Below are 20,553 nucleotides of genomic sequence, written 5' to 3'. Positions count from 1 at the left end.
ATATTTATACAGAACTAGGGTATAGGCCAGAGGTACAGGGGCAGTAAGAGGGTTCATCAGAGTCCGAGTAGGGAGCAGAACAGGCAGATTGACAACGTACACTGCTGAGGGGAACAGTGGGCAAGACAGGAGAGAGGTCTGCTGCGCAGATCACCTCCCTGGTGGGGGATCAAACTAGCACCACAGCAGCCGTGCCAGTGCCGTGCTTTAACCTGCTGTGCTACCAGGGGGGGCCCCCTTTAGCATTTTTTATAAGACATGTTTAGTAATGAATTCTCTTTGTTTGTCCTGGAAAGTATCTTAACTTCTGAAAGACAGATTTGCCAAACATAGAATTTTTGGTGGACAGGTTTTTTTCAATGTTTTCAACCTAACATTCCACTTTTTCCTAACTTGTAGTTTCTGTTGGGAGTTGCCTTGTATGTGACTTGTTTTCTCTTACTGCTTTCAAATTTGTCTTCGATATTTGATATTAATGCGTTTCAGTGTAGCCCTATTTTAATTCAGTACATTGAGTTCAGCCTCATTGATCTGGATGTCCACTTCTCTCTCTAGGTTTGGAATGTTTTCAGTCATTATTCCTTTAAATATACTATGTTGGCTCTTTCTCTAGAATCTCTATAAGGTATTGTTCCTTTTGATTGTCTCCTATGTCACTCTCATTTTTTTTCATTTTGCTCATCTGACTGGGTATCTTCTTTCAATTGTATTTTTTTTTAAATATTTATTTATTCATACAGAATTGGGGTATAGGCCAGAGATGTGGAGGGTGATAGGATTCACCAAGGACAGAGTGGGGAGCAGAACAGGCAGATTGAGGAAGCACACTGCTGAGGGGAGCAGCGGGCAGGTCAGGAGAGGTCTGCCACGCCATGTGGTCACCTCCGGGGCAGGCGGGAATTGAACTCATGCAGAAGCGGCTTTAGATTCTCAGTGCTGTGCTTTAACCCGCTGCACCACCAGGGAGGGCCCTCAATTGTATTTTATTGGGTCACGTTGGTTTACAACACTGTAATGTTTACAAACGTCCTGTCTTCCAGGCGAGTGGTTCTTTCCTCTGCATAGTCGAGTCTGATTTTGAAGCTCTCTATTCAAATTTTCAGGTCAGTGACTATATATTTTTCAGTTACAGGATGCGGGTGGAGGGTAGGTTTCTATTTCTTCATAGAACTTACTTTGTTCGTGTTGCTTTCCTAATTATGTCTAGTTTGGGGATCTTGTAGTTCATTGAACCTCTTTAAGAAGATCGTTACTGAATTCTTTGCCAGGCAATTGATGAATCTCCGTAAGATCAGTTATTGAAAGTTAAATTATTGTGTCATAATCACCTGAACTCTTGATCCTTGACTCCTTACATTGGCATCTCACACTTGAGTAAGCAGATTCCTGTTCTAGACTTCAAGATGGTTCTTCAGTGAGCTCAGTTTGAGTTTGTTTCTGCTGATAATGTTCTTGGGCAAGTGAAGCTTGCTAGCAGGGGCTCTTTTGGAGCAAGGCCTTTTTAGAGCTCTGAGGTCAGAGGATAGAAAAACAGCTAAATAGGACTGCTGGTTTGATTCTCTGCCCACATGAGGCTGAAGGATTGCCCTTGCAGTTGTCCAGGTTCTCTGGTTAGGCTGTCTAGATGATTAGGACTGTACTATACTCAGCAGTAGGTGGGGCTCTCATTAGCTCACCTGCCCTAACAGGGCAGCAGGATGGGCCCCAAGACTTAAATAGTTCACCATTTGGAGACCTAAAGCAGGCAAGACTCTGCACTGACCCACCACTGATTTTGCTCAACAGACAGGGAAAGCCATGGCGTAAAATGTCACTGCAGGAAGGGCTGTCCTCTGACTATAGAGTTTGGGTTCTGTGGCCTACCAAGCTGAAGGCTGCATTCAGCAATGTCACGATGGGATTATGGACTGACATTTATTGCCCAGATGGAGCAGAAGAACCAGCTCCAAAGCCAGTGAGACTTATTTGTATTAACTCAAGCCACCCATTTCTCGTTTTTCCTTTGCTCTATAGACAATTATTTCTGCCTACTGTGTTCTCTTTGAGTGCTACTAGGTCTCACTGGTCAGCCAGAGTCAGGAATTAGCAGTGGTTCAGGCCACAACTTAACTCCCCTGCCTGAGCAGGAGACCAGGCTCTAGGGTCAGCAAGGCTCTGCATCTGAGAACCCATCTGGCAGACATGCACCGTGCTGAATTTCCTGAATTTCTGCAAATGAGCAAAGCTGTTAGCTGGGACTACTCGTTGGGCATTCTGGGTAGAAACTCAACCACTAAAATCTGCCTCTTGCTCAGCCCCCTACTTGCTCCTCCTTTACAATGAGCCCCAGTGGTCAAGACCCACAGATCCCCCTGCAGTACCTGGGAGGAAAGACCAGAATAAGCTTCCGAGCAGTGACCCAAACACTAGGGGAGCTGGCTGTTCACCCGGGCTTTTTTTCAGTGAAGAAACCTTAGACTCTGTAAACATATACTGACCTGGGAAGGGGGTGGGAGGTGCGCTACAGGGGTGGTGATATGGTCAGCAGGTAGCTGTTACTCTCACTCTTCTAAAATGGTTTCTTTTAGCTTTGTTCTGTAGTCTTACCCTGAGTTCTAGGATTTTCTCAGAGGTTGTCATGTCCATGAATAGTTAGGTCATTCCTAATTTTGCTATCATCCCCTGTCCATTATCACTATCTGATGGTGTCAACTCTATTCAGCCTTTATCAGACTCATATTTACCTCTGATCTATTTTTAGGCTTAAAACACCAGGGAAGAACCTTATATAGCAGACTCTGAAAAACGTTGGCTCCCTCCACAGTTAATACATCCTTTTCTCTCATCAAATACACAACTCTTATACAACTCATTACTTTCTGCAGATGCCCACACTTCTGCTCATGCCAATTCTGCCAGAATGCACTTCTCTGCCTGTTAAGTTCCTACCATTCTTTAAAACCCAGCACAGGCCCTCCCTGGTAGCACAGCAGGTTAAAGTGTAGCTTTAAAGCTAGCTGCAGCCCCATCAGCACAAGTTCAATCCCCAACCAGGGAGATGACCCACATAGCTCAGCAGACCTCTTCTGTCTCACCCGCTACTCCCCTCAGCAGATTTGCCTGTTCTGCTCCCCACTGTCTCTGGTGAATCCTCTCACCACCCCTGTACCTCTGATCTGAACCCCATTTCTATATGCATAAATAAATCTTTAAAAAACCCAACACAATTATCAAAGTTGTAAAGCTTTACTAAATAAAACACAATGATGATTTCCACATGTATATTTTGCTTTCTAGCTCCTTGGCTCTCACAAGAACTATATGCACATGTTTACACACTGGCCTACCTTGAGGGCAAGAATTTATTTGATTTCTATTTCTATTTGATGTTGGAAAAAAGTCACCATTCAGTATACTGTTACTGCAATTAGGGAGTTCAAATGAATCTCTCACTTCAGCAAGTATTATCCTCATAGCTTCTAAGAAAAAATACATTTTGGTTTTCTCAAAACTATTATTTTAAAGCCTCCTCCCTCCTCTGACCCCACCAGCTTCCAACTCAGAAAGCATCTATCCCACCTGGTGCAGATGAAACAACTTGGAGCCAGAGATGTGGACAGATGTAACCAAAAGTGCATGGCATTGCTCCTCCAGGCTTGGAAGAAGGAACTGGAACTAAAACCCCCGAAGACCATTGCTGTTAGCAGGACCATCAAGGGTTCATCCAAGAGCAATTCAGGCACAAAGTCTAAGAGGCATGCAGTGCTGAAGCAGATCTATGGTAACTGTCATTCCGGGCACTTTGTGGTATTTAAGCATCCCCAGTGAAGCTTCTTACTCTACATACAAGTACCAAGAGAATTCTCAGCACCACACTTAATGCCATCCTTACCAGTATTTCTAGGTCAGATGAATTCTAGTCAGATGATTCTGGCTTCTCAACCCAGAATCTTCCAGCCAAGAGGTTCTTTGCTGGACTTAGTAACTGAAAGTCTTACCAGGTGCCTGCTTAAGTCTTCCTTGTACCCACTTAGGAACTCCAAAATAAAAGCAGCCTGTTTGCCTCTCCCACTTTGACCTTTCCTACCAGCTACAGCTATGCCCCAGACCCAAGCAGTACAGGTAATACTAACTTATGAGTTGAGCTACTATAAATTAGAACATTGTCAGCTCTGCAAAGAGCCTATCCAAATTAACTCATCAGAGAATGGGCCTTGTAGTTTCCCAACAGGAAAAAAAAAATGAGCAAAATTTTCTCTAGAAAGAAATCTGCAGCCGAGGCAGCCAAATCTGAGGACTTGAAATACCTACATGGTATTTCAACACTGTAGCTAATGTATCTTGGCAGACACCCAAGATAAACCTCTACCTTAATAAGGAATTCAGAACTTGGTCAGGCCATAGCTGTCATTGGTCAGATAACTGATTATTGTTGGTTGATTTCAGGTTCTCATGAAGGAAAAGTCCATCCCACAAGATCTTCAAAAACCCACTCTGTGCTGCATCTCAGTTCAGGTAAGCTGCCACTGCCCAGCAAAGCAGATGGCAAGGTAGTCAGGGGAAGCAGATTCTTTTTTTATCCCCAAAGGTTGAAGACATCAGAACAGAGATGGACAGGGAAACCAAGGGATTACTTGATTTTAGGCATGTGCCTATCCCATCATGACATTATTTGTACAGCCAACATCTGTCTCTTAAGAGGCAAATTATTTTCACAGCAAAAGCTATTAACATCACTCTCAACAGAAACAATAAACATAGCTATTTTGATCACCTTTACTTACTAGTTCACCTGAAGGGGAAATGAAAATACTATCATCCTTAAGATGACAGTTCTTGTCCCATTGTGGGTTTACATTAATATCCCCCACCTGCTTTCCAAAGATGGCAAGAAGTCCCTTTATTTACCAGCACATCTGACTTTCACCTTTTAGGACCCGTAAGGAAGGGATTTACTATCTGACAGTGTGCAAAGGCTCAACTGGGGATGCTTTCACTTGAGCAGGAGCAGCTTAAGGAACTTTATTTTCTGCTGCAATTCAAGAATATTTTACTCAAAGCCCCTTCATTCAAGCCAGCATTAAATTTGGGTGATAAGTTCAGTGCTGTCAACAGTTAATGCCAAGTCCAGTGTTGCTCGTAGGTGGCTATGGCAACACACTCCCCCCCCCCCTTTCTGAGCCAGCCATGCTGCAGGAGCAGAGTGCAGCTGGGAAGGTGAACAAGGACTGTCAGCATGAACTTTAACTTCATCTAGTTTTTGATGGGGGTAAAACCTGAAGGTGGGGACTGAGTAATTACTGCCAAATCTTTTAATAAAAGTTGGGCAACTTGTGTAATATAGGCAGGCTGATCAGGGATGGTGGGTGGGGTAGTTAGGGGCTTTCAAAGGAATCAAGGCTCATTATATTTGGATGAATTGAACAGTTTCAAAAACAGGTCAGATGTAACTGCCAAGAAAATGGCATTTAGGTAACCAAGTATAACTTAGCAAATGCTGCATGTCTTAATAGAAAAATCCAGAACTATCAGAAATCCTTAAAAGTAAAGGTGTTTATAAGCAGAAAAGTCTTAAAGCACTAAAGATAAACAAATGCAAAGAAATATTTAATGACTTCTTAAGAATTTCATCTGAGCAAAACCGCTTGCCCTACATTGACTGCTTGAAAATGGACAAGGGCTAAAGAACCCAAAAGCTGGGGCAACACAAGATTTTACCACTCACAAGAATGAGCAAGACTGATAGTTTTATTAACTGAGCTATAGTTTAGCTGTAGACCACATACAGAAAACATGTCTCCAAATGCAGTAAATCCTGATAGATACAACTTGGACAGTTTCTGCAATATAGAATAGTGGCCAAACAAAACTAAAAAGTTGTGAACATTAATTTCTTTGGTTTTCTAAGTATTCACTTTTTGCTGTAATTCCATGGGGCTATTGACCTGATTTTGTTCATTGTTCATTCACTTTTTTTTTTTAAGGTTTACTCGTTTATGCATACAAGAATTGGGATACAGGCCAGAGGTGTGTAGGCTGAGGAAGAGGATTCACCAGAGTGGGGAGCAGAACAGGCAAATCTATTGAAATACACTGCTGAGGGGAGCAGCGGACAGGTCAGGAGCGATCTGCCACTCCATGTGGGTCACCTCCCTGGCCGGGGATTGAACTCTGTGCTGCAGTGGCCGCAGACAGCCTCACAGTGCTGTGCCTTTAACCCGGTGTGCCACCCAGTAAGGCCCTCTTCCATTTAGCTTTGATAAAAGTTTAGCACATTGAAGTTCCTCAAATATTTGAGTAGATTTCTGCTCCTGATCTCCAACTTGAGGAAAGGCTTTAGTTGTGAGTGCCTTTAACTCTTAAAAGGAGGATAGAAAGCGAGTTGGATAAGCAATGTAACAGCTTCCTTGAACTATTTCTGTGTACGTACTTGGGAGGCAGCTCAAGCATCCTTTTCTCTCTGGTCTTCTACAGCTGCCCCTTCAAGCTACCCACCAAGAACAGCAGCATACCAGTAAGCAGATATATATAACCTCCCCAACTTGCAGTTCTAGCACTTTAAAATAAACTAACTCCCTTTAAAAAGGCCATCCCAAGGGCCTCCAAGTGGCACAAATGGATGAAAACACAGCACTATGTTATGTCCGCACCCACTGCAGCTTGAGTTCAATTCCTTGGCAGACCTCCTTCTTGCCTACAGCTCCCCTCAGCAGTGTTATTTCAATCCACCTGTGCTGCTCCCCACTCTGTCCTTGGTGAACCCTCTCAATCCCACCACCTCTGGCCTATACCTCAGTTCTTGTGTGCACAAATAAATAAAATCTTTAAAAAAATAAAACATCCGGGACCTCCCTGGTGGCGCAGTGGGTTAAAGCACTGCACTGAGAATCTAAAGCTGCTTCCGCATGAGTTCAATTCCCGCCTGCCCCGGAGGAGACCATATGGCGAGGCAGACCTCTCCTGACCCGCCCGCTGCTCCCCTCAGCAGTGTACTTCGTCGATCTGCCTGTTCTGCTCCCCACTCTGCCTCTGGTGAAGCCTCTCACCGCCCCTGAGCCTCTGGCCTGTACCCCAGTTCTGTATGTACAAATAAATAAATCTTTAAAAAAAATAAAATAAAATAAAACATCCACTCCAATAAATGGAGTAACTGTGGCTTAGGTGACTGATAGTAATGGTAACCCTCCCCTGCCTAAGATTCGGTCCTATAAAGGTAGCAAAAATATGCTAGAGTTCCAAACAGGGCTTCACTAGTTATTTAAAAGTGAACTGCTAACAATAATAAAACAAGTTTTAAAAATTTTTAAATTTACTCACCTTTCATGTATGCTTCTTTGGCTCCATAGAAAGTTAAGGACACCACTGAGTGGAGGGCCTCAACAAAGTCTCTAAACCACTCAGGGGCTCAGGATACCCTACTTGCCAATGAGAGTCCAATATGTCACCAATATTTTCCAACTATGGCACCCTCTAAGTTTGTGTCATATAAAACAGACCCACATCAAGTTTGGTATGTCTGTGCCTGAAGAGCTGAGAACTCATCAGCTAACCTATTCTGGAATGAACTTTAACTGATCCTGTGCTACACTTGCTAATCTATTTACGTGTGTAAGCTTGCATTGTCATATTAGAGATGTCTCATACCAGTTACTCCAGGTCGACTGAAGACTTAAGTTCCAGTCCCAGCCCCTCCCAGTTCTTCCTTAAAAGCGATGTTACATTATCTCTAAGACAGAAAACTGCAAAGCTAGTAAGTCATCCTGTCTCTACAGTAAGTTGGCCATTGCCGTATTGAGTCCCAGTGTAGTCAAGATCTAAAGCCCCTTTAACCACTGAACCCTTCCTTTCGGCATTAAAATAAATAACCTCAACCTCTTTCTGGTATTTTCTTTTCCAGTGAGCAGTTTGCAGTGTATACACCTCCTTGAGAATGGTGGAAGATCCAGGAATTTTTCTTACAACCTGCAATCAGCTACTCAATCAAAAAACAGAGCAAAACTTCAGCTGCCTGTGGAGGAAGATGGAGTACGGGGGAGCTGGAATAACCAGTGAGGAGTTCTAATTCTGATAACCTTTTACATCTGGGGAAAACTTTAATAGCCATGTCTGAAGTCTTATTAATCTGAAAATAATGGTAGCCACTGAAAGGAAATGTCAGACGTTTTCTTTGTGCTCTTATACAGCACTGTTCTGTAAATTATCTTACCCAGTGCTGAAAGGACTAGAGTAGACTATGCATATGAAAAATGCCTTGCTGTCTGCCTTCACCTCATCAGTATGGCTAGAAAGGAAAATTTAATGTCTGAGTATGTCTACAGGCAACGTTACAAGCAAGCACTAAAGGGTATGCTGGGTTAGGGTTTCTGCCAGCCAGTTGGTACACACCTGGTTTTTTGCTCCAGCAAAGAAAACTAAATGAGATGGCTAGAGTCTGTTTTACAGCAGCTTTCATTTCATTTCACTACTTTTCTGGAATCTTCATACAACAAGAATCACAATAATACATCCTTTTATTCTAACAATACCAGAATCATGACCCAACAGTTTGCTTTTAAGGTCTCGTTGACTCCTCAGTCCCCAGGTTAGTATCTGAAGGCCAAAGGCTGCTGCCAAGGCCGCTCTATAAACACCACTCTGCTGTGCAGCTAAACCACTCCTCAGTATACCAGTTCAGGTCTGACATTCCACTTGAACTTTTTGTTCAACCAGCAAAGGTGAGCAAACTTGTCAAAACGCCATTCCTGTAAGGAAGGATTACTGCTAACTACAGATATTCTTCTAGCTATCAACGAATATTTAGGATTTTTCACTTTTAAGGGTGAAGCTATTGTAGAATATACCAGAGGCATAAACAGTGACAAATATTAAGTTGAAAAATATTTCTAGGACTGTTTCTATTTTCTTAAAGATTACTGCTATCCACTCCTGAAACAGTGAGCTAGGTATCACAGAGATCACTGTACACAGTTTAAGAACCCCAAGTCACGAATAGAAAATTATTTTGGAAGTATGGTTACCTACATCAGATCAAGCCTCATTTAGGTACAGGAAAATCCAGATCAACTACAAAGCATTATGTTCAATTCTTTTCTATGCATAAGAGGCTAGAAAACCTCTACAAACAGAACTTCATAGTGAGAAACTGAACGTTGTAAGGCAACCACTCCCAAGCACACAAATAAAACTGATTTCTGTTGCTCTATGAATTAACTGGGGCTGAAACAGTTTTGCCTACATGGGATCCTAAAAATTTATCTAAATTCTTGTTTAAATAAGATGATACCATGATAAACAGAAGGTACACATGATCACTGTATTTTTGTAAATACTTTATCTCCTATGAAATGCAAGATACACTGCCACCTGTTGCCCCGTATCTCCTGCTAGTCCAGGAAGCCAGTTGGCACGTTGTGGGAACTCTTCCCAGGTCGTATATTCTTCAGCGCAAAGGAAAGGTGGTAAACAACTTCTTTAAAAGTTCAGCTTTAATGATAAACATTACATCAGTCTCTTCAAAATTAGATGTAAATAAACAATTTCAGACAGGAGGTACCATGCTTCCTCTTCAATACACAGTACTCAGCGCGCTGGGCCCCTGGGGATGACCAGTGATGTACACATTGAAGCAATAATGTAAGTCTGTGAGCCACTGTTCCTGAACACCTCCACTCTTCAGTGTCTGCAGAGAAAAACAAGAATCTAGCACAACTGCTATGCCACCTCACAGTATTTCCCACAACCAATGGAGCTCTGAGGCTCAGTGACAGTAACCCCATGCATAAATCATCATAGGAAATCATCTTGGAAGAGTGAGTGACCAATTAAGTGGGCTTACTAATATATACACAAGCTGTGGAAATCTCCAATTACATGTGTCCCGAGTTTCCTCTCTGGTCTATTCTCTACCACCTATGTTAGGGACTAAGGACATTTTATCAGCACACATCCCACACTCCAGATCCACTTAGCATTCTAGAGTTGCATGATCTTTGCACTAACATCAACAGAATACAATCCTATAGTGCCAACTGACAATTTCTACCCATCGCTTCCTTTTTGGAAGGAATATCAGTGAGCTGATTATTCAAGTTCAGAATAATCTAAATCCTTAACATTTCTTCCTTGCTATTTCTGAACATTCTGCTGTCTTTCTATTGAAGTTACAAAAACACTGACAACAAGTAGCAGTGTTACTGTTACATGCACCTGAAATTACTCTGAAGTATTACACTTATTAATACACTTCCATATACCTACACGGTGCCTCTACTCTCCCAAACCAAAAAACACTACAGGTCTTCCAGACAACAGGTCTGCCACCCTAACCTGAGAGCTGTACTCAGTTAACCAACTATTGGACAAATATGAAGCTGACAAACTTCCTTCTTCTAACTGTGCCAGTGAACTATTCCAATTTCTAAATGATTAGAAACTGACCTGAACCTTACTTTTAGCTAGGTAATTTCCTTAGTGATAGTGAATATTGTTGAACGTTTAGTAGCAACTACACTGAAAACTTGGATGTTCTTAGTTAATGGTCATCAAAACCTAGAATTTGCTATCCCTACTTCTACAACTAAGAAAACAGGCACTAACCGGTGAAGGAAAAAAACTTGCCAAACTGTCCAAGTTTATCAACAAAAGATGTTTCAGAATCCAGCAGGACTGACACTGATGCCTGTATTCCTTCCCACTAAGCTGTCTGCTAATATAAGCTTGACTATGTAAAGGCTTTTATTACTGACTCTGGGAGCAAAGACATCCGTGGTTAGGACAGCCAGGTGGTAGACAGCATAAGGAAACCCTGAGAATCATCACATTAGGCTCAGTTCTAAGTGTCAGTCAATGCACAAGAACTCCAGTCTCCCAAAAGCAGCCTCCATGCCTCACCATGAATCTCTTCTAGTACTAATCGTACAAAGTGTTTGCTCCATGCCTCTTACCGTGATATTCTTGATGATCTGCTGCACCAAAATGGCATTAGTCAACATATGTGTCCTGAGGGGTGCGTGCTGAAGCAGCAAGCGAAGCAACTGGCCCACAACAAGCAGTTCCTCAGGTCCTGCTCTGTTTACCCGCAGGCTCTGCAACATCAACCTGAGGACTCGAGGCAGGAGAGCCAAGATGGAGATACAGACCCCCCATAGCTTGTCCCTACAATAATGAAGACAAAAAACAAGTCAATGAGTGGACACAGGGAAAGTGTCCTTTTAAGAAACTTTTTTAATTTAAACCCTACAAACTCAACTGGGTTTCACCAAAACTAAGAAAATTCAATGACAGTCGTAGCTTTCCCCTACCTTAGGAAGCCTAGCAACCATCTTTTCTCCAGGCTTAAGACAGCCTTGAGGCCTAGTGACCATATAACAGATTTAGTCACTGGGTTGAATGATGCGCATATGTGTCCTCTATTCTCTACTGCAGAACATCATTCACTGATAGCAAGAATACATATATCCCACTGCTAAGAATAACTTCATGAAACTCAAGTATAAGATCTGGATTCTGAGCCTCTTCAATGTTTTGGAAGAGAGCAGATCTGCAGAGAAAAATGTGCTCACGGAACCAAAATGGGTTCAGAAAGTCACCAGCAAGGGGACTGTTATTGAATGACTAGATCATGAAAGGCCAGAGATGTTAAATCTAAATTTCAATAAGTATCATCCTCTTGGTATATTTATAGAGGAGGAATAAAAGAGTTTTGTAATAGAAGTAGGTTTACTTAGGCAAACAACTCAAGAATGTCAAATGGAGCAGTATCCTTTTGTAGGGGGAATCTCCACTAGCTGCTAAGGCTTTGACCTTAGTCTGTTACACTTTTTGAACCAGGCATGTACAATTCTCTCAGTTCCCTACTCTTTCTAAAAGAACCTGAATACCTACAGATCTAGAAGGAACAGCCCTTTCAAAATATAAACCACCTCCCCCATTCCAGACAGCAATTGCACCAAAGGTGGATAATGAATCCATTCAAAGCCAATGGATATTCTTTGAAGAGTTCAAAACTGTGCTAAAAGGGTTTATGGATGCTACATCAAACCAAATATGATAAGTAAAGGGGAAAAAAAGAGATTAGAACTCTAGACATCACACATCGTTAAAGAAAAAAATTCAAGGAATAAACAATGGGACAGATAATAAAAATAACTGAGTACATCCCAGACTTTAAAAAAAGTTGAGTCTCCAGTAAAAGAACACACACGGCCTTAAACAGCATAAATAATGACAGACCTACATAAGGATATGTCGTGATTTGCAACACAACAAAGAATAAAAACAAAAAATTGATAACAAACCAAGAAGGCTCAGATAAACAGATGTTGTTTACTACTAACAATAAGTCCAGAAAACAGAGTAATTTCTTCCAAGGCATAGTGGCCACCCGACCAAAAGCTCTAACTGATCAAGCCTGACTTTTCAGCTAGCACCTGTGAAACCAAAGGCTCTCGGAACTGGACTGGCACGCTCACGCTCTGCAATGTCAAGCATCTCTTCTAAGTGAGAAAGGTATGGTACACCCCAAAAGGAAATGTTAAGTATCAAAGATTCTGGTTGTCAACAGCACCTTATATCAGCCTAACATCAAGACATACACAAGGTCCTTGTAACATCAGCCTCTCCAATACACAGAATAAAACACTTTTAAAACTATATACTATATATACAGGCAAGCAAGTATAACATCCACCGAATTTTGTTCACTAAGTTTCATAAAGTTAGGCTGTTTTTCTATAAGAAACTATACGGGATCTGGGCTCTCCCTGGTGGAGCAGTGGATTAAAGCACAGCACAAAGAAGCTTAAGCCACTTCCACATGAGTTCAATCCCCGCCTGCCCAGAAGGAGACCACATGGCGAGGCAGATCTCTCCTGACCTGCCCGCTACTTCCCTCAGCAGTGTACTTCGTAGACCTGCTTGTTCTGCACCCCGCTTTGTCTCTGGTGAATTCTCTCACCTTCCACATCTCTGGCCTGTACCCAGTTCTGTACGAATAAATAAATAAATCTTAAAAAAAAAAAAAAAAAGAAACTATACGGGATCTTTGAAACTTCCAAGAAATGGATTTTAATATTGGGGCTATATTTCAAGTGACAAGTAATGACATAATATGTATATTTAACAGAACCAGAGCAGAACTACCAAATCTTTAGAACGCTGACAAACGTTTTACTATTTAAAAATGATTTTCGGGGCCCTCAAGCTGGCACAATGGGTTGCTAGCCACAGGCTGCTCAGCTCAAGTTCAATCCCCAGCTAGAGAGGTGCACATGGTGCAGCAGACCTCTCCAATCTTGCCCACTGCTCCCCTCAGCAGTGTATTTCATCAGTCTGCCTGTTCTGTTCCCCACTCTGTGAATCCTCTCCCCGCCACTGCACCTCTGGCCTGCACCCCAGTTCTGTATGCATAAATCTTTTTAAAAAAAAAAGATTTTCTTGACTTATCAATCAGAACTAAAATGTGTGTTCATAATAAAATGTTCAAGTTACAGTGCATTCATGTAATAGATACATGGAGCAGGAGAGGTAGTAGCAGGCCAGAGCCAATCCAGTCACAGCCAGTACTTGTAAATCAAGTTTCAATGCAAGACAGCCACACCCATTCATTTACCTATTATCTGCTGTTCTTTTCATACCAACAGTGTTAACTGAGTAGTAGTGGCAGAAATTTTAAGACTTGGAAAAGTTAAAAATATAGCTCAAGACCTTCAAAGGGCTAGCAGGTCAGGAGAAGACTAAATGTTAGACTGTATGAAAAGAAAATAAAAACCTTGTTTCAAAGACCTGTATTATAGCACTACATCAGTTTATAAGACATGAGTCTGAAACAGCTAGCAGTTTGAGCCTTCAAAGATCTCAGAATTGTGTGCAGTTACCTGGGCGAATGGGTCAGAACCCAAAGACAGGTGGAAAGAAAGAACCCAGTCACAATATTTCCTCTGGCAACAAATAAGATGTGGCAGTCAGGGGAAAAAGAAATATACCCAGGGGGTGACATCAGTGCAAAGACAACATGGCACACAGTATCAGTATGTGAAAAAGGGGTCTTGAATTTCGGTGGAAGGGAATACACTGATAAAAATAATGTGAGGCAGCAAGCAACAACAAACATAGTAAGTAATTCACAGTTCTAAGTGACCAAGTGAAAGACAAGGAATAGAACAGATGCTATTTCTTTGACTGTTGTTTATGGTACAGTCTAATTTTCAAATCATGTATAATGTATAGTCTTAACAGCTTCTAAGGATGAGATTAAAATATTCTTTTATATAAAAGAAAAGCTGAAATATTTACCAACTACAGAAATTTGTTGACACATGGTACAAAGAAACAAAAGTTAATGAAATACAAGTATGAATCAACATGTCTGACTCTCACAAAAAATACAGCAGGGTCCTTTTGTCTAAAATATACAAAATTTTTGTAGTAAAAAGGCAAGGAAGTGATTAATACAGTATGATCTCTAGAAGAGAATGTAACTTTGGAGGCTGTTTGAGAGTGTGAGTGTAGACAACGCTCTAGTCCTGGGATTGGGTAAATATTCAGTTTACAATTACTCTTTAAACTACATAAATGTTTTGTATAGTCAGTATGAATTATGACATTTAGAAGTTCAAAAAAGGGCAGATGTTAACAAGTAATAGTTTCTTATATAGTCTCGTCTACTAAAGTTTTTTTTTTAATTTCTGCAATGAAATTTTTACAAGCATACTAATATGAATATCAGAACACTTTTTTAAATTTAAAGTGAACTCTTCCAAGCTATCCTAAAAGCTTTAGTCTGAATACGTTTAGGCACCCAAGTACCAATTACAAACACTTGCATCTTAGAACAATTTCCTTAAATCCAAGAATTTAAAATTCCACTCTGGCTATATATGTAATGAAGCCCAAAAGAAAACACAGAGGCTGTACTTATTATGATAAGACCATTTTTCTAAAGGCAGATTTTTTTTCTTGCTAGAAATAATAGCAACATTATTAAGAAAAGTTCAAGAAGCATTATAATGCCATCTAACTTGTCAAATCTGTAGGCAGCTTAAAGGAAGAAAACAAAAATTAAGAATTCTCACAATGCAAAGGGGAGTCATGATAACAACAACAAAAAAAACCTATCAAGGTTAACACAACTCAAGAAGAAAATTTTAAATACATTTTAAAATTTAGCCCTTTTTAACTCCCCTCATTTATTTATTGTAAGGGCAGCAGAACAGTTAAGAAAAAATTTTAAGTGTAGAATACAAAAACTATTACCTCTTTCTTAGATGCTCTGCTTCTCCTTTCTCTAAAGTAAGTAGAAAATAAAGAAGACTGTAGCAACAAGATGCCAAAAATGGCAGTAGAGTTTCACTAAGTACACAGGTATGATCCAGGAGCTTACAGATAACACCCAAAATACAGCCAACTGTGCTGTCAGGTATTACAGTCAACCCAACCTAGACAGAGAAAAATGAGATCAATTACCTCTTCAGAATTCCTTCTCACACAAATAAAACCAAACCCTATTAACCAGAGTTAACTTTATACCCCTTCTACTGAATACTAGTATAGTAATACATGCCACCCGACACAATTAAGGTCCTACTTTCCTTTGAGAATTTAACTCCCAATTTATGTAATTGTGGGCATATGTGGTGTGCCATCTAAAAGTTTCTAGATGTTACAATACTGCTGCTGGTCAGAAATACCATTATTTAAAAAGATTATTTTTCATGCATCCAAAGAAAATCTTGCTACTAACAATCACACATAATCTTTAGACTCACACTAGAAACTGATAGTTGGTACCACCCCCATGCCAGGTTAGTTAAATGTATAAATCAGACCCAATGATCAGACCTCAAATGTCTGTTCAAACCAGAGTTCATTTTACAGTTTGCCTTCCCCTATCCTTAGATTTAGTTATTCAGACATGACTATGGAAAATACCTCTATCAAGTCAGATCATTACCATAGTTAACACTTGACCACTTGCTTCATTGTCCCTAAACCAAGATTAAGTCATTGCAGTATGCTAATTCATCAAGATTCTACTGTATGAACTGTCATCAGGTAGAGTCTAACTTCCAACTCTACGTAAACTGGTTTAAATCTGGAAACTACTGGTGAGTAGTTTCATAATAAATCTATAAGCTCTAAAGTCTTGACCTCTTTATCAGGTTCCCTGAAAATAGTGACCAAGACCGATGGGCACATTGACCTTTCCCTAATATAATGAACGTGATCTTCAAAAGGCATAAATATCTAGAGTGGAGGTAAAGAAAAAAGGTGGCAATTTTGAGGCACTTGGGATCAATACTGGGAATGAGAGCAAAGGGAGAAAAAGTACCAGGAATTCAAAGCAGTTACCTCTTCCAAACCAAAAGAAATAACATTTTAAACAAGGGAGGAAGCGCAGAATGGTATGGATGTGTTTATAAAATTATCTAAACAAGTGAGCATCCCTGGAAGATAAAATTTGGAAACACTCCCTAGCACTAGCACATAATATAATAAAAAGCAAAAGGGCATTGGAGCATATAAAAATAAAAAGGATATAAACACTAGAGGAAAATTAAAAGCTACAACCCAGGCAAACTTTGCATGAATTTAGTATCAATGCAAACAAGAGGTACCCACCAGCCACGAGCCAAGTCTGGCCAGGCTGAGCTCATTACTTCCAGGCCTCAAGACAGTAAAGTGGCATCCCTACTTTGGATCACACTTTCTAGGTAGAAATTATACTATGTCTCGATGCTGGGCTCCTGATACAAGTCAGAAGTATCTGAAGTGTAATTTTAAGGCCCTTCCTCGCACAGGTATAAATTATAATTTATAGAAAATAAAATGCTGAGAAGCGGGAGAATGTTCCCACGGTCACAATTTAATTAGTTAACAGTCACAAAAAAAGATTTTTTATTTCTCTGGCAGAGGTCATGGGAATTAGTGGCTTAGAATTCCAGGCATTACCTCTCTCTGGCTAATGGCAAGCCCAATCTTAACTAATGAATCTGTTTTTTTATGGTTACAGAAAAAAATACATATATGCATATTTACCAAATGCTTACTGATGGCACTTTGCAGGATGTCAAAGCTCTGGCTTCGGGCAGGAATAACCAGTAAACTGTGACAAACTGTCTGTCAGAAAAGGAGAAAACCAGTAACCAAATCAGGATATTTTAGGTCATAAACAAGTTCAATAGATTGGTTTTTAAAAAAGCATAATTGTTCTACATAATAATCAAACAAAAAATGACTCTTAAGATGCAATGTCAAAGGTTAATCAACCTGGATATCGATACGCTAATTTTCCAAATAATTCATTTATTAAATAATAACTAAACACTGAGCTAGTGTTACTAGATGCTGTGCACAGGAATAATGAGAAATTTCTCTCATGGTTCTTTTGTCATTTACCATCTACAAAAAAGTTTTTCTAAAGTGCTACAATAGGAGGATCTGAGTGATGTTAAAAGGCTTAGGGTTAGGAAAGTGGATCACAGAAAAATGTTTATGACCCAGGAAATACTAAAAATATCTTGTCCAAATTAATTATAATGCCACTTTCTATCCCCCAAAGGTATAAGGAAGAAAATCATCTCTAAGAAAAGAAGAAAAACATAAGGGAGGTAAGAATCAAATCCCAAGTTATTTTGTTTTTTAAGATGTATTTTATGTGCACAAAAGCTGGAGTGTAGACCACAGTGAGGGAAGGGCGATAAGAGGATTCACCAGAGACAAAGCAGGGAGCAGAACGGTGGGCTGACTGAAATGCACTGCTGAGGGAAGCAGCGGGTGAGACAGGAGATGTCTGCTGTGCCATGTGTTAGCTCCTTGGCCGGGGATCGAACTTGTGCTACAGTGGCTGATAGCTTCATAGTGCTGAGACTTAACCCTTTGCACCACTAGGGAGGTCCCCAAGGATTTTTAATTTTCTAAGTGCTTAAAAAGACAACAGAACATAACACAAACTGCAGAAGGTAGTAGAATATAATGCCAAAAATTAAATGCGTACAGGAATGTGTTAGAAAAAATATTTCAGGATGAAGACAAATTCAAGAGTACTGTTGATCAACCCTCAAAAATAATAGCTCTATGCGTCCTATCTCTCTAAAACCTCTAACAGATTGGTATCATCAGAGTTTTCATGTTGCAGTTTTCTCATCTTTCATACCTATTACTAATAATGTAAATATATTCCAATACCATCTTCCTACTCCATGGTGAACAACATAGTGAACATTTCCTTTAATAAAAGAAGTCATAATTGAAAAGCCCCATTCAATAATAAATACCCGTTTAATCCCTTCCCTTGCTTAGTCATGAGTAACTTCATTCTAAAGCCATTAGGTGGGGCCAAATCAGGTAAGCATCATCAGTGGCATTGGTGGGAGAACTGCATTGACCCAGAGCAGCCTCTCCATTAATAAACAGGGCCCAACTGCCAGAAAAGTTGGGTTTCAAGTGGTATGAAGAAAATGCTTGCATGGAAAAGTATTAACAGGAAAGTAAGTAAAAATACTAAGAATAATGAAAACCAAGATTCTCACTGTCAAAGAGGCAGTCACAAAAAGAAAAGTGAACTATAGTAGAATGAGCTCCACAGTAAATTCCTGATTTCCTGCCACTGGGAGCCATCTGGGACCAGCAATATTTAAAAGCAATGATTTAGCATCTAGAGTTGTGAAGTTGGTTTCTAAATACCATTCTCCTAGAAGGAAAAGAGGGCATCTTAAATTTTAAATTTCTTTTTTTTTTTAAAGATTTATTTATTTGTGCATACAGAACTGGGGTACAGGCCAGAGGCTCAGGGGCGGTGAGAGGCTTCACCAGAGACAGAGTGGGAAGCAGAACAGGCAGATGGACGAAGTACACCTCTGAGGGGAGCAGCGGGCGGATCAGGAGAGGTCTGCCACACCATGTGGTCACCTCCAGGGCAGGCGGGAATCGAACTCATGAGGAAGCGGCTTTAGATTCTCAGTGCTGTGCTTTAACCCGCTGCGCCACCAGGGAGGGCCCGGGCATCTTAAATTTTAAGAAATATCTAATGCCTGGCTGAGACAGGGAAATTTTATTGTGAATCTAGAACAATACTCGAAGGAAAACTAACATATATCAAAAGAATACAGAGGCAGCCTGAGTGAGATGCCGAGAGCAAATATGAGAGCATTAGAACAGGAAACCATTCTTAACACACATAAAGGAATAAGCAAAGACTAAAAATGGGATATTTACAGTGTTTCAAATTATGCCCTCAAAATACTTTAATTACAAAGAGGGTAAAGTAAACAGTGAAGAAAGCAGGCAGAAACCACTTAAGTAATCAAAGTGACTACTTAATGGAACAGGATGTCATCAGAAAACCACAGCCATCACTTTTTTTGTGTCATACTCCTATCAACTTTGTATAGCCTGAGTTTAAACACGAGAAAACAAAAAACAAATCCAAATTGAGGAAAATTTCACAAAATAACTACTGTGTCAAAAGTATTAAAAGCAAGGAAAACCAGAACTATTCCAAGTTGAAGGAAACTAAGCAGACTTAACAACTAAATGCAGTGAATGATTTTAATGAATCATTTTGCTATCAAGCATATTGTTAGGACAAGTGGCAAAATGTGGCTGAGCTTTCAGGACTAGATGATAGTGATTTTCCTATTTTAATTACTATATTGTTATTTATATAATGGAATGATATCATTTATGAGACATATACATAAACTAAGGGTAATGGCATTAAGTCAAGTGATGTACTAAACACAAAGTCCTTTGTCCTGTAGATGTAATTTTTCAAATACAGTTTAAAATACAATACATACTAACACATGTACACACACAAATATATAGACAGTCCTTACTTGTTTATCTTCCAGTGTCAAGAGAAACTTGTACACATTAGAACCTTGACCTTGCATTTCAGTTCTAGAATTTGTCCTCATTGTGGAAATTAAGGTGTTTTCTATTTACTATACAAATAAAAATGTCCTAAGTATTCTTTTTAATATCCAAAGGGGCAGGTTTATTAGGAAAAAAGAAGACAATAATAAAGGACACTTCCATAGACACAAACAGGCAGAAGGCTGCTGCCCCTATTTTTCTAAGAAAAATTTGTATACTTAACTTTGAAGGTGTAGCATTTTCTTAGTTTACACAGAAATACCATACACCTAATTGTTTTTAGTCATTTTATACTAAAATGTCAAAGAAACTATTATTAAAACACTAAAATTCAGAGATGCCTGTTACCAATAAAATTATAGCAAGGAATTTATTTGAAATGAGCTTTCATATGTGAACACTGCTAAATATCCAAAGATAGTGTCACCAAATATTACCTTTGGAAAATTACATTTTGTCCCGTCTCTGTTGACACACTTTCAACTCTTACCAACCCCAAAAGTTAAGAGAAAGACTGCTTCTCTCCTAAAGCTGTTCCCTACCCTACTGTTCCTTTATGTGCTTGGCTGGGTGACGATAACAAACTCATTTTACCCCAAAGTACCTTTAAAAACCACCCAAGAGTTCCCTAGTTTTTCTCAGGGTCATGTTATACCCTTCCTGTTTTTTTCTATTATCCCAACTGCTTAATTACCATAT

The 20,553-nt window shown here is 40.0% G+C and overlaps 2 protein-coding genes across 5 annotated transcripts in view; one reads left to right on the top strand and one right to left on the bottom strand.

The window, feature by feature from the left end:
* The window catches only part of INVS (inversin), a 152,893-nt gene that overhangs the window by 99,400 nt on the left and 32,940 nt on the right, over nt 1-20,553 (top strand). For 2 of the 3 annotated variants that reach the window (XM_012721403.1, XM_012721401.1), the window contains 3 exons: nt 3,531-3,760; nt 4,426-4,494; nt 7,877-8,027. In XM_012721403.1, coding sequence (XP_012576857.1) covers nt 3,531-3,760; nt 4,426-4,494; nt 7,877-8,027 — 450 coding nt within the window. Of the gene's footprint in view, nt 1-1,040; nt 1,104-3,530; nt 3,761-4,425; nt 4,495-7,876; nt 8,028-20,553 lie in introns of those variants that run through there. The other variant, XM_012721402.1, reaches the window with a different exon arrangement.
* TEX10 (testis expressed 10) overlaps nt 9,447-20,553 on the bottom strand; it is a 37,568-nt gene continuing 26,461 nt past the window's right edge. The window contains exons 12-15 of one of the 2 annotated variants that reach the window (XM_004677477.2): nt 17,014-17,094; nt 15,232-15,413; nt 10,923-11,133; nt 9,447-9,658 (exon numbers count right to left, since the gene is read on the bottom strand). In XM_004677477.2, coding sequence (XP_004677534.1) covers nt 9,545-9,658; nt 10,923-11,133; nt 15,232-15,413; nt 17,014-17,094 — 588 coding nt within the window. In that variant the 3' untranslated portion in view covers nt 9,447-9,544. Of the gene's footprint in view, nt 9,659-10,922; nt 11,134-15,231; nt 15,414-17,013; nt 17,095-20,553 lie in introns of those variants that run through there. The other variant, XM_012721404.1, reaches the window with a different exon arrangement.

The sequence above is a fragment of the Condylura cristata genome, unplaced genomic scaffold (assembly GCF_000260355.1).
Source record: "Condylura cristata isolate star-nosed mole 26May11 unplaced genomic scaffold, ConCri1.0 scaffold00006, whole genome shotgun sequence".
NCBI lineage: Eukaryota > Metazoa > Chordata > Mammalia > Eulipotyphla > Talpidae > Condylura > Condylura cristata.
The sequence above is the reverse complement of the archived record's forward strand: the minus strand, read 5'-3'. Positions and strand labels throughout refer to the sequence as shown.